General features: G+C 51.0%; 1 protein-coding gene across 2 annotated transcripts; it reads left to right on the forward strand.

Annotated features, from left to right (window-relative positions):
• The first annotated feature begins 6741 nt into the window (after positions 1 to 6741).
• NAB2 (NGFI-A binding protein 2) lies at positions 6742 to 13355 on the forward strand. Of its 2 annotated transcripts, XM_043965001.1 has the most exons (7): positions 6758 to 7201; positions 8722 to 9580; positions 10235 to 10368; positions 10671 to 10722; positions 10854 to 10986; positions 11395 to 11583; positions 12526 to 13355. In XM_043965001.1, the coding sequence occupies exons 1-7, from the start codon at positions 7119 to 7121 to the stop codon at positions 12633 to 12635; spliced, it is 1560 nt and encodes a 519-aa protein (XP_043820936.1). In that variant the 5' UTR covers positions 6758 to 7118; the 3' UTR covers positions 12636 to 13355. The 2 variants fall into 2 exon arrangements, with proteins under 2 accessions (XP_043820938.1, XP_043820936.1); XM_043965003.1 differs by lacking the exon at positions 11395 to 11583 and having other exon boundaries at positions 6742 to 7201.
• Positions 13356 to 13494: the final 139 nt, after the last annotated feature.

The following is a 13494-nucleotide window of genomic DNA, read 5'->3' on the forward strand; positions in this document are numbered from 1 at the left end:
CCTTACTTCATGGGTTACCTTTCTCATGAAGAGGTTGTCACCTAGTTATTAGTTACTAGTCTTGAGGTGATGAGTCTCTCTGATCTTAGCTAGGTTGGTTCTCAGCAGATTCCACATTGCTGGGACTGTACTTTTTAAAAACTGATCTTTAGCTTGATTAAAAACCATTAAAGGAAAGTGTGGGCCCATGACATAACCTCAAGGGTTCTGCAATCAACCAATCAGAGGGTAAAAAGATAAGTGGCATCCCACCAGGACTATGCTGGAACCAGCTTGGGCTGTAGAAAACCTGTTAAATTTTTAGGGTAATCATTTACTCATGGGAAATTGGCAAAGTACAAATCAGGGTTTGATTTATTGTTAATTGTCTAGAGTTTAAAAAGTGATCAAGAAAATGTTAACAATGCAGCTTAAACTTAAAAGTGTTTCATGTACACTGTCTCCCACCCTCCCAGATGGTTCTTAAACATTTTCCAGCACAGAACATCCCTGCACCCTATCCTTCCTGAGAAAGGTCATTATCTCCACGCCTCTGTTTCTGTTTAGGGGAGTAAGTTGCACAGGATGAGCAGGCACAGATGAATCTCTTGATCTATGTTTCAGATCTTATTATATTTCCCCACCCTTCTTCCAAACTTATCTATTTCTGTTGAGGCAACCAACAATCCTTCTATCACCCAAGTCAAAAACCTCAGTTGTCATCCTCATCTTCTCACTTTCACTTACTCTACATATCCAAGCGCTTGCCAGATCTTCTTATCATCACAGCAGTTCTCCACTCACCCAGCACCATCCCAGTTCAGGTGCTCAAATTGCCTCTCCCTTATGTCGGTAGTTTTGTCAATGTTGTTCAGGTCATATCCAATACTTTGTGACTCCAGTTGAGGTTTTCTTGGCAAAGATATTGGAATGGTTTGCCATTTCCTTTTCTGGCTCATTTTACAGATGAGGAAACAGAAGCAAAGAGGGCTATGTGTCTTGCCCAGGGCCACACAGCTAGTAAGTATCTGAGGTTACATTTTTTTTTTTTTTTTGCGGGGCAATGGGGGTTAAGTGGCTTGCCCAGAGTCACACAGCTAGTAAGTGTCAAGTGTCTGAGGCTGGATTTGAACTCAGGTACTCCTGAATCCAGGGCTGGTGCTTTATCCACTGCGCCACCTAGCTGCCCCCTGAGGTTACATTTGAAGTCAGAGAAGATGAGTCTTCCTGACTCCAGGCCTGGCACTTTGTCCACTGCATGTGCCACCTAGCTGCCTTAGATTATTATGATAGCCTTATAAGTATTTTCCTGTCTCAAATCTCTCCCCATTCCAATCCTTTCTCCATGCACCTGCCAAAGCATTTTTCCTAAAATGTAAATCTGACCATCCCCTTCCCCTCAATAAAACTCCAGACATAAATCCACACTATAAGATCAAACATACACTCCTTGGTATTTAAAGCCTTTTGCTACTTGGCCTCAATCTTTATTTCCAGTCTTATTATACGTTGTTCCAATTCCTGTACTCTCCCGTCTAGTCAAACTCATCGCACTCATACAAAGAGACCAGTGAAATATCCAAACCTGAATAGGAAATTAAGGTCTGATATTATCCAGTAAGCAGAACTCTATAAAGAAAGAGGAATGGATTTATACTGAAAACTTTCTCCAGAGTTGAAAGTGGAGATGATTCACTTTTGTTGGTTGTTTTTATATTATGTATGGTTAAAAACAAGACTGCAACTGAAAAGCTGCTATATTCATTGACTATTATGACCTACTATTTTGTGGTACAATATATCTTTAAAATAAAAAGCATCTTTGAAAAAGAAATTCACCTGCTTGCCTAGATATAATGAACTGAATAATTGATTACTAACACAATTATCACTTACAAGTCCACCCTATACACCAGGACATACATAGGGATTTTTCAAAAGTAAAGAAACATATTCAAACACATTGCCCCAAAGTGCAAAAAAGTAGGATTTTTTTTTACTATTAATAAAAAATTTTTATAATATTATTTATTTTATTCTTAAATCAGTTTTTTGTGTGTTTGTGGTGAGGCAATTGGGGTTAAGTAACTTGCCCAAAGTCACATAGCTAGTAATTGTCAAGTGTCTGAGGCTGGATTTGAATTTAGGTCCTCCCGACTCCAGGGTCGATGCTCTATCCATTGCACCACCTAGCTGCTCCCTTAAATCATCTTTTGACATTTCTATTTTGTTATGTTTCAGGTAGTATACATAATATATTGTATTATTATACAATGTATATTATTTTATTTTTTTTTTTGGTGAGGCAATTGGGGTTAAGTGACTTGTCCAGGGTCACACAGCCAGTAAGTGTCAAGTGTCTGAGGATGGATTTGAACTCAGGTCCTCCTGAATCCAGGGCCGGTGCTTTATCCACTGCACCACCTAGCTGCCCCTTACAATGTATATTATAAACCATACATATTTGGGGGAAGTGCTGACAAGATTTTGCTAATAGGGATATCCCGTCCAAAACGTGGAAGACCTAGCTTTGGAGATTTGGAGAATCACTTCCACCCACAATAAAGGCATCCCACATCTGGGGAGCATCTGTTGGAAGAACACAAGACAAGAAATATTCAGGGAATGAGAAAGGCCTAGTGCACCGTGGGTCTGAACACTGGAGGGAGTACACGGTGCCAGTGAGATCAGAAATCCACTTAAGTCAATGAGGCTGATGTGATGAGGCTTTCCCTACCCATTTACTTCTCCAACACAGTTTTTTTCTTTGTTTTGCTTTTTTTGAGTGTTTTCTTAGGAAAGTGGGCTTGAAGATCCAGGGTCCCTGTTCTCTAATTGCCTCGATATTACTTTGCTTCTTATAAGCTCACACAAGCTGCAGTACTGAACAACCAGCATTTCTAAGAGCTATGTGACTGCACATGTTGACCCATATCAGATTGCTTGCCATCTTGGATAGAGGAGAGGGAGGGAGAGAGAAAAATGTGCAACTCAAAATCTTAAAAAAAAAAAAAGGAAGGTTGAAAATTGTCTTTATGTGTAATTGGAAAAAAATAAATGCTGTTTTTATATAAAAAGAGCTAAGTGACCCTGAGCAAGTCACTTAATGGCAGTTTGCCTCAGTTTCCTTATTTGTAAAATTCGGATCCCAAATAGCATCTACTTCCCAGGGTTGTTGTGAGGATCAAATGATAATTGCAAAACACATACATAATAAGCTCTATTGTTAGTTATTACTATTTCCCCACCTCCATTCTTTGTTGCTCACACTATTTTCTATGCCTGGAATACCCTCTTCCACCTACCCCTACTTTTGGAATGTTAGCTGTCCTTTAAGGCAAAATTCAAATACCATCCCCTCCAGAAAGCCTTCCGGATTCCCTAAGTCATTAACAGTACTTTCCCCTCAAGAATTCACTTCACACTTTTCTTGCAATTCCCTTAAAGTACTATTTTTTACACTGTGGTTACTTATTTGTGTCTCATATGCCCATACGTCCATGATGGTAAGAACTATCTTACCCAACATTATGCTTCTACAAGCCAGTAGGTTGCGTCAGAGAGGGTATTTAATAAATGCTTTAGTAAAATGGAATTAAATTAGAGGAGGGCAGGTAAAGGGGGAAGAATTTAGTCTATGAGACAATGGTACATATTCCCCCAATGTAACAAATCGCATATTATTTGAAAACTCAAAACTGATAAAGATCTGCACGTTTCTGTTTGAAAACCAATAGAAATGGAGGCCTTAGAGGGGGAAAAAATGGGACCCTTTTCCGATCAGGGAAGAAAGAGGTCTAGGAAGTGGGGAAGAGGTGAGAAAAAATTATAAAGAAAATATTTTCTTTCTTTCATTTGGTTTCCCTTGAAAGAATAGGGCTTCTAATTTAGTTACTGTCTCTATTTCTCTTTGTGTCTCTGTGTAGCTTCTTTAGGCCCAATTTTTGTTTTCTTTGTCTCTCCCTTTTCTCAGGTCCTGGAAAATCCTTGTTTCTCAGAGGAAAGGAGTAGGAGGAGAATTGGAGGATGGTGAGAGGGGAGAGGAGGAGAACAGACACTCAGCAGCTCTGGCTGCGGGGGTGGCTGTGCCGAAGGTGGAGCCTGACAATTCATTGATTTTGAAAAATAACTTAAAATCCACACATAAGAAACCCCGAATACAAACACTCACAGGGACAAAGACACGCATGTAGAACACACAGATTCGCTTGGGGCAGGCGACACACAGTATCAACCCAAAAGGATACATCACACTCGGATACACTGACGATTCACTTTCATGCCAAATAACTCTCACCACTCTGCTACCCTGCCACAAACTTACCCCCTCGGGTAGGTACGACCTACCACCTCAAGGGTATGGTGGGGGTGGGGGGGAGACACTCCCGCCTTTAGGGAGTTCAAGGACTACCAGCTCTCACCCTCCCTCCCAAACAGTCCTCTTGCCCCACACCAGCAGCGAGGCAGGGAATGCTGGGGGCGAGGGAAGGAAGAGCCGGCTTCCGCCTTCTGCCCCCGTCTCCCCCGCCCGGGCCCCTCCCCAATTCTCCTCCTTCGCCCCGACCCAGAGCCCAAGACCCAGGCCTCCTTCCTCCTCGCTCCTGGCTCTCCCTCCGGACCCAGGGGCTCAGCGCCTCCAGAGGGCGTCCGGGTGGGAGGGAAGGAGGCAGGGAGGGGGCGCCCAGAGCCCGAGGCTGCGGGGGTGGAAGGATGTGCGTCATGGGGAGCGTGGGCAGGAAGGGGGGCACGTGGAAACCCGGGGCCGGTGGCTGGCAGCTCAGGCCCCAAAAATAACCTGAGGGGAGGGGGGGGGAGAGGGTCCACCCACGCACGCGCCGGGGCTGGTGTTCCTGGGAGCCCCCCACCCTCGTGAGGGCAGCCTCCACCAGACGGACACTGCTCCCTCCGCCCCACGCTGGTCGCTGTGGTTTGGAGAGGGTGAAGGGGACCGTCTTATTTGCTCGTCTTCCTCCCCCCACCCCCCCCCCCCGCCTCCCCCCGACAGGAAATGCCCCAACCTCCTGGGAATGTAGACCCAGCGAAAGTAGAGAGAGCGCGCCGGGTCCCTCTAACCCTCGCCGGCACACCGCCCACCCATCAGTTTCAAGTGTTGCTTGGAGGCTATTAAGAACTGGGGCATGTGGAATTAGAGTCTGGGGGCTCTGAGGCTGGGGAAAAGACTTTCCTCTCCTGGATCCTTGCCTCTTCTCTCCCTTGTTGTTTTCCCCCTCATTATTTTCGGGTCCTGAGAAGTGGGGTGGGGTGCTGTAGCCCCCTTCCTCCCCCCCTCCCAACCGTGGGAGTGAGTGTAATGAAAACCATATGGAGCTGAGAGAAATGGGGGAGGTGGGGGGGTAGGGGGTAGAGAAAACTAGCTAGATAAAGGCGGTTCTTTGATATTGCTCCATCCCCAGAATCCTCCTATAGACCATCCCTTATAGAAAACTTCACACATTATTTCCTGGCATATAGTTGTTCTCTTGTCACAGAGCTCTCTTCATTTCAAGGCCCCCTAAATGTCCTCAGGGGAGACCCTTAGTTCTTAGTATCCCCCAGGATATTACTTTCTGGCGTAGAACAGCCAAGCTGAAATCTGCCTCCAAGGAAAGTAAGTTAGAAGTAATGAGAAAAGGTGAATTGTGGGGAACTCCGATTTACTGCCCGAAGTGTACCTCCAACCCAGGGAAGAGCCCAGAGATTCACTTAATAGCAAACCAATCGTGGATCCTATGAAGTAGCAAACTGGTTTCCATTAGGAAACATAAACAGAGCGTTTTGGTGGGTTCTACAGATTCCTACCACTGTATCAATATCAAATGTCACTGGAAATCTCTTAAGACAGAATGAGAGGGTAAGGTTGTATGTAGTCAGGAGCATCTCTAAGGGTGAAGGGAGAATCTTTAAGCCCTATTCTAAAATTACTTTCTGGTTTCAGAGATAATAATATCGTAGATTCAGACCTAGAAGGAACAGTTGTTTCCTTCAACCTGCTAGGTTTGGGTTTATTTGTTTTTTTTAACAGATGAGGAAAACATTCTCCTTTAAAAAAAATAATAGAGGAGGAAACTGAGGCCCAGAGAGGTTAGGTGATCTGCCCAAGGTCATATGGCCAGTAAGTGGCAGAGAGAAGATTCGAACTAAGGACCCCTAATCTAAATTCACAACGCTTTCCACTGCAAAGGTAGGGGAAGTAGGAAGTAGGGTGACCAGATGAGATCTCCGCTGGACAAAGATACTGTTGCAGAGGACCCAGAAATACTGTCTCACATACACACTGAGTGGAACCCTCCATTCTTCTTCCCATTATCTCACTAAGACTACAAGGCCCAGGAACTAAGGGGCCTGGATTGTGGGGAGCTGGTGTGATTCTGCGTGTGCGTGTGTGTGTGTGTGTGTGTGTGTGTGTGTGTGTGTGCGCGCGTGTGTGGTTGTGTTTTTGTAGCTGTCTCTGTGCGTACCTGTGCGTGGTAGTGGGACTCCATTCCCAGGTTGGCAGGGTCTGGGAAGCTGGAGTTGGGGGGCAGGGATGGATGCCTGCCTGGGCACTCACGTGGGAGCGAGGGCGGAGAGAAGGCGGGTTTTGCATCCGGAGTGGGCAGCAGAGAAAGATCCTCGCCCCGCCCTTAAGGTCCTAGCCCGCCCTCTCCAGCCTAGCCTGGGTCACCTAGTCCCCTACTCGGCGCCCCAACCCCAGGTCCCCGCCTCTACTCCGCCCCCGCATCCGCCCCCGCATCCGCCCCCGCCTCTGCCGTTCCACCGCCTACTCCTATTCCCCACCCCCCTGTAACTTCCTCCTGGCTCGGCCAGTCTCTCGTTCTCTCTCCCGGGCTGAGGTCCCGGCGCCCGCCCACCGCCTCCAGCTTTGCCCACGCCCCCAGCCCGCCCGGCAACCAGCGCAGCGCCGGGCCCGCTCCCCCGTGCGTCCTGCGGGGGAGGAGGCGGCAAGCGCAGCCGGGGAGGGGGGCAGAAGCACCGAGACACAGCCTCAGAAAGAGGAGACGTGGAGGCAGGGACGGAGCCCGGCCAGCGGCTGACACTCCACGGAGCACTGGGCACCAGGTCTTGGGCATCGAGCTCCTGGAACAGAGCAGGGAGTACTGGAAACCGCGAAGGGTCCCCCGGAGGGTCTCCTACCGTCCATGCACAGGGCGCCCTCCCCTACAGCTGAGCAGCCGCCGGGCGGAGGGGACAGCGCCCGCCGGACCCCGCAGCCCCGAGCCAAGTGAGTGGGGAGAAGTGGGCTGGGCTGGGCTGGGCTGGGCTGGGCTGGGCTGGGCACGCAGGCAGTGAAATTATTCTGTAAGGGGACCCGGTATGGGGAACCAGAAAGAAAACAGAGTCGGGAGTGTGGGGTGAAGGTGAGGAGAAAAGGGTGGGGGTTGCGAGTCCAAAGAAAAGGAGGCCCGGGGTTCCGGTAGTGCTGAGTAGAAGAAGAATATTGCCTAGTCCCTCATTCCCTGCCCCAGGCACAGCTTGGCAGGGTTGGAGCTATCTGGAACCAGGAAGCTCCATCCCTAGGGCAAGCCCCATCGTTTAGGGTTGGCCTCCATGCCCCCGACTGGTTTAGCTTTAGGATCGGCACGAGAAAGAAAAAACAGGCTTTTCAGTTGCTAGAAGCAGACCTCTGAGAGAAGGGAACATAGGGCCATCTCTTAGGGCAGAAAGGGGATGCATTAATTTCCCTTAATTTCTGGTTCTTTTGTACACAGCTTGAGTGCAAGGGGCCTCTGTTCTAACCCCTCCGTCATTCACTACCCCCCTCCCCTTCTGCAGAGGTGGATGGGAATAGGGAAGAGGTGGGAGGTAGGAGGTGGGGGCCCCAGGGGCGTTTGCACCCACACACTCAGCCACTGTGGAAGTCTGCGTGGGCAGAACAGCTCCTGAAGGGAACAATGAATACACCCCTGCCCTCCTCTCCCTTGGCTCCAGGGCACTGGGAGGCCTTGGGGGCTACAGAGGGGGTGGAAGGAGGTCACTACAAAGATGGGGAGGGGGCACTCAGAAGAGGAGCACTTCTGTCGAAGGTCAAGGCCTAGGAAGTTGCTGGTGGGGGAAGGGAGGTGTTGCTTGGGTGGGTAGGGGATGAGCCACACCCCTTTCAGCTCAGCTTTCAGAGAACTGGGTCTGGGGGAGGCCCTGTTTTCCCTGAGCTCTTCTTGAAGGCCACTGTAGAATACAGTAGGAGATCAGGGGTGCTTTGTGTCATGCCCTGGGGAGCAGAAAGATGTCCTATGGGGCCAGGAGTGGAGTTCTGATATTACTGGCTACTCAGTAGAAGAGGCTTGTGGAGTATGTTGGAGAAGGAGGAGTGCTTGGCTATGCTCTAGGTATATGCTGGCTTCACTTAACTGGCATTAACTACCATGGCTTTCTAATGCCAGGATGAGGGAAAAGCAAAGATGAGTGAAAACAGAGGATGAGAACCTGGGGGGAAGGAGGGGTTTGGTCCTGTTGAGGTTGGGCACCAGCCCTAGATATTTGTTGTGACAGATACACAGTTGTGCCTGGCACACAGTAGGAACTTAATAAATGCTTGTTAATTGATGCGTTTACCATGATATTGGCGTCTCTTCTTTCTGGGTAGCTCCCACTCTCCCAGATGTCCTTAGCTTAAGCAGGTGAATAAACCTCACAAGGGATATAGGAACTTGCCATTCAGGAGGAGGAGAAAATGGGTTCAGGGGTTGGTGACAAATTGAGGGAGCTTTCCTGACCTCTCTTCTCCTGTGTGCCCCTTCCTAGGTCCAGTGCTCCCACCATGGCACTGCCCCGGACACTGGGGGAGCTGCAGCTATACCGGGTCCTGCAGCGTGCCAACCTCTTGTCCTACTATGAGACCTTCATCCAGCAGGGGGGGGACGATGTTCAGCAGCTGTGTGAGGCAGGAGAAGAAGAATTCTTGGAGATCATGGCATTGGTGGGCATGGCCACCAAACCTCTCCATGTTCGACGTTTGCAGAAGGCATTAAGGGAATGGGCCACCAACCCAGGCCTCTTCAGCCAGCCTGTGCCAGCTGTGCCTGTTTCCAGCATCCCTCTCTTTAAGATCTCTGAGACGGCAGGTGGTCGAAAAGGAAGCATGAGCAATGGACACGGAAGCCCAGGAGACAAGGCGGGCAGTGCTCGAAGCTTCAGCCCCAAGAGTCCCCTGGAACTGGGAGAGAAACTCTCTCCCTTGCCTGGGGGCCAGGGAGGTGGAGATCCTCGAGTCTGGGCAGGCGGGAGCACCCCTGAATCGGACGTTGGTGCTGGTGGAGAGGAAGAGGCCAGCTCGCCTCCTTTCTCCCCACCTGCTGGGGGTGGGGTCTCCGAAGGGCCCGGGTCAGGGGGGGTGGGAGGTGGTTCAGATAGACTAGAACCAGAGATGGTTAGAATGGTGATCGAGAGTGTGGAGCGTCTCATCCGGAGCTTCCCCCGGGGAGATGCTGGGGAGGTGACGTCCCTCCTCAAGCTGAACAAGAAGCTGGCCCGAAGTGTAGGGCACATCTTTGAAATGGATGACAATGACAGTCACAAAGAGGAAGAAATCAGAAAGTACAGCATTATCTATGGACGCTTTGACTCCAAGCGCAGGGAAGGCAAACAGCTCAGCCTACATGAGGTAAGGACCTCAGGCTCCCCCTCAGAGTTTACTGACTTTCCCTCCCACCTCCCCTTGCCTCTATCATAGTGTCTGGAAACCCCAGGCCTCCTCCAATTCCTACTGGTTCCTCAGATTCCTTTAGATTTCTTGGCTCCTACACCTGGCTTTCTCCACAAGAAGGGGAAAGTTTGGTTCAAAAGAGAATCCAGGGGGCGGCTAGGTAGCTCAGTGGATTCAGGAGTACCTGAGTTCAAATCCGGCCTCAGACACTTGACACTTACTAGCTGTGTGACCCTGGGCAAGTCACTTAACCCCCACTGCCCTGCAAAAAAAAAAAAAAAAAAGAAGAAGAGAGAATCCATCTGTTTGTTGCCAAGCACACCCCAAGTGCCACATAGACCCCCATAATTTTGGGGGAGGGGCAGGAAGCAACATATTGACCCCCAAGCCTGTCCTTTGCCCCTCAATCTCCCCTTCTCCTACCACTGGGCTACAGTTTGGATCCCATTCAAAGAGTTGGGAAAAGAGATGAAAGAAAACAAATCACATAGTTGGATTGGAGCTGGAGGTCTCATTTCTGGGCATAGTGATGGGAGTGCTGTGGGTTAGGGTTCCCTCAGAACCACCTCTGTTCCTGACTCCTCTTCTCCCTCCCCCCCCCCATCCTTGCAGTTGACCATCAATGAAGCAGCTGCCCAGTTCTGCATGAGGGACAACACACTCCTGCTTCGGAGAGTAGAGCTCTTTTCCCTGTCTCGTCAAGTAGCCCGGGAGAGTACCTACCTCTCCCTCTCTCAAGGGTCCAGGTAAGACCCCTTTCCCCCCAAACCTTCATTCACTGAACATTCCCAGGGAGATGTATCCCCTGTTCTTACTCCAGAATTAGGGTGAGGGATGCTGGCCAGAGGAACCCTAACCTCCAAACCAAAGCCAGCCCCTGAGCACAAAACACTGGAATCTTCCCTCCCCTCAGGTCTCCCCCTGCCCCTAGGTGGAATGAGAGAAAGGCCACTTCCCCCTTCACCCACCCTGAAACAGTGGTGTCCTGGTTTACAGTGGTGCCTGAGCTGGGGCCTGCCCGTCTTACCCCAACTCTCTTCACCTGCAGGTTGCACACAGAAGAGATGGGGGGGCCACCACTGAAGAAACTGAAACAGGAGGTGGGTTTCTCTGGGAAGTGTGGGGTTGGCATTGAGGTGGACCCTAAACCTTTATTCCAACGATGCCATGGGACTGTGTTGGCATCCCCCCTGTCCCCTATCATTCATTCTTCCCTTTGTGCCACCCGCAGGTCGGGGAGCAGAGTCACTCTGAGATCCTCCAGCCACCTCCAGGGCCTGAGTCCTATGGCCCGCTATACCGCCCCAGCTTGGAGGAGGACAGTGCCAGCCTGTCTGGGGAGAGCCTAGATGGACACTTACAAGGTAAGTAGCACGGAGGTGGCAGCAGCAGCGAATGGCCCTCTGAAGGGGTGGGGCCCTCAGGGGTTCTTTGTGGAGCTACAGAGCTGGCTGCCCCTTCCTTGCTAAGGGGGTGGCAGCAGAGTCCTTGTGTATTGAGTGGTTTGACCCTTGCCCAACAAGGAGTTGATCAGCAGAGAAAGAACCTAGAATGGCTGGCATACTGTGGGTACTTCCAAAATGCTCACGGATCAGTCAGTGGATAGATCTCTAGAGACAGACAGCAGGAATATCATGGACATAGTCCCTGTTTAACCCTTGTCCAGTAGAGAAGGGACTAGAGGAGACCCTGGGGCAGGCTGAGTGGATCTCGGGGAGTCTATATTCCATGTTGCCATCGTCATATGTCTGACCAGTGCCCCATGCCCACAGCTGTGGGGTGCCCAAGGCTGACGCCTCCCCCTGCTGACCTGCCCCTGGCACTGCCCGCCCATGGGTTGTGGAGCCGCCACATCCTGCAGCAGACACTGATGGACGAGGGGCTGCGGCTTGCCCGCCTTGTCTCCCACGACCGTGTGGGCAGGCTCAGCCCTTGTCTGCCTGCGAAGCCACCCCTGGCAGGTGAGACAGCTGGTCCTGTTCCTTAGGCCTCGTGCTTTGGGGAGAGCAGACATTCTACTGAGAGAGTAAGAAGACTAAAATTGGAGGCACGTTATAGGAAGATGGGAGCAAAACAGGGGCCCCTGGGGAGGACAGATTATACATTCAGGGACCTGTAGAAGTGTGAAGTTTCTACCTGGGGAGTGTGGAAGCCTACATTTTGATGCCTAACTGCTCTCCAAGTTGGGGAATGGGGAACTCAGAAGGGTAGGCAGAAAAACATCTTAGGGAGGAGAGGCTGTAACGACAGGGGGACATAGTAAGAGATGTTTTGGAGATGGGGTAACAGAGTTGTGTTTTAGGGGGGATGGGGGCAGGGATGGGTGTGGAAAAGCCAAGCAGGGAGGTGCAGTGTTGGGGAGGGGGGAAGAGGGTGGGGGCAGCTGCTAGGCCGGGAGTGACGCAGTAGGCGAAACCACCAACCCTAGCTCAGTATTTTTAAATGGTGTGTGGGTGGGAAGTGGGGGTGGAGACTGGGGGGGCTTAGGCCTGGGGGAGGAGTTGGGAGGTGGCTTCCTGTGTTTCTTTGGCCGCCTTTCTCAACCCCCCCTCCCAGGATTCCCAGAAACTCGGGAGGGGGGGATTGGAGTGGGGTGAGTCTGAGAGGCCCAGGGAAGAAAGGGGAGGGGAACAGGAGAAGGGGGGGGGAGGAGGAGGAGAGGTCAGAGCCAACTCGCCCCCGCAGCTCCTGCTAGAACCAGAAATTCCAGCAATACAGCGGCAGGAGACCCAGAGCCAGAGAGAGATGGAGAGCTGGGGAGCCATGCACAGTCTGGGGCTGGGGATGGCTCAGGAGGGGGCTGAGCCCTTCCTTTGTGCTTTTTTCTTCTTGGGGGATTCTGTTTTGGAGCTGGGCTTCACACCACACTGTGCCCCTTCCTAACCTGTCCTGTCTCCCTGCAGAGTTCGAAGAGGGCTTGTTGGAACGGTGTCCTGCCCCCGGGCCCCATCCAGCCCTGGTTGAGGGCAGAAGGGCCAGTGTGAAGGTGGAGGCTGAGGGCAGCCGGCAGTGAGGGATGTCTGACAAGGACTGGACCCCCCTGGACCTCTGCCTCCCACAGCCCCTGGACTCACAGACCCCTCTCACCCTACACAGACCCTCCCATCTGCCTCCCCCGCTCCATGGGCCTTGGACAAATGGGGCATCAAGCAATAAGGCAGCCAGAGCGAGGGCCGACTCTTGGCTTCTGTGGGAACTCTGCCTCTCAAAGACCTCTCCTGGATATGCTGGGGTTCCTCCTCCCTCCTTCTCTCATACACATTCTAGTTTAGAACCCCTGTATCACCAGGTAAACAGTTTGGATGTTAGGGGAAACGTCGGAGTCACTCTTGGAGGGGCCGGAATCTGAGAATGAAAACTGCTTTCTCAGTGCAAGTTGGGGAGCCCTGAGGACCCCGGCCTTCCTTCCAACTTACCTCCCTCCTCCCCATTGTTTGTGCTTCTCGTTTGTTTCTTTAATTTAACAAACGCTGCAGTTTACTTCCATCCCCTCAAAAAAAAAAAAGATCATCAGTCATCCCTGCTCTCCCTCACTCAACTGGGGGTGGAGTGGGCACCCCTGTAAAAACCAGCCCTTCCCTCGCTCCCTCTGGAGGGACTGGGTTGGATTCAGGATGTCCCCTGCCCCGGGACTGAACTACAGCGTCTGTCTGAGCAGTTACATCTGTCCTTTCACACCGTGTACAGTAGATTATTTATTTTGTTATTTTGGAATAAAATTTATTTTATGGCTTAGGATTTATGAGCCAGAGGGTGGGGGTGGCTTGTTTTGGGAAGAATCTGGGACAGGGTTTGGTATTAGAGGGGAAAACTCGAGGGGGGCCTTTGCTTCCTATCTGGGCTGCAGGTGGAGTGCTTTAACATGAATTGGG

This window comes from Dromiciops gliroides, chromosome 5, assembly GCF_019393635.1.
Source record: "Dromiciops gliroides isolate mDroGli1 chromosome 5, mDroGli1.pri, whole genome shotgun sequence".
Lineage (NCBI taxonomy): Eukaryota > Metazoa > Chordata > Mammalia > Microbiotheria > Microbiotheriidae > Dromiciops > Dromiciops gliroides.

Bases quoted from the DNA above. Each gene is read 5' to 3' on its own strand.
- NAB2 (XM_043965001.1), top strand. From the start codon at position 7,119: ATGCACAGGGCGCCCTCCCCTACAGCTGAGCAGCCGCCGGGCGGAGGG. The intron at 9,581-10,234 runs GTAAGGACCTCA...CCATCCTTGCAG, and splicing joins AACAGCTCAGCCTACATGAG to TTGACCATCAATGAAGCAGC. The intron at 11,584-12,525 runs GTGAGACAGCTG...GTCTCCCTGCAG, and splicing joins TGCGAAGCCACCCCTGGCAG to AGTTCGAAGAGGGCTTGTTG.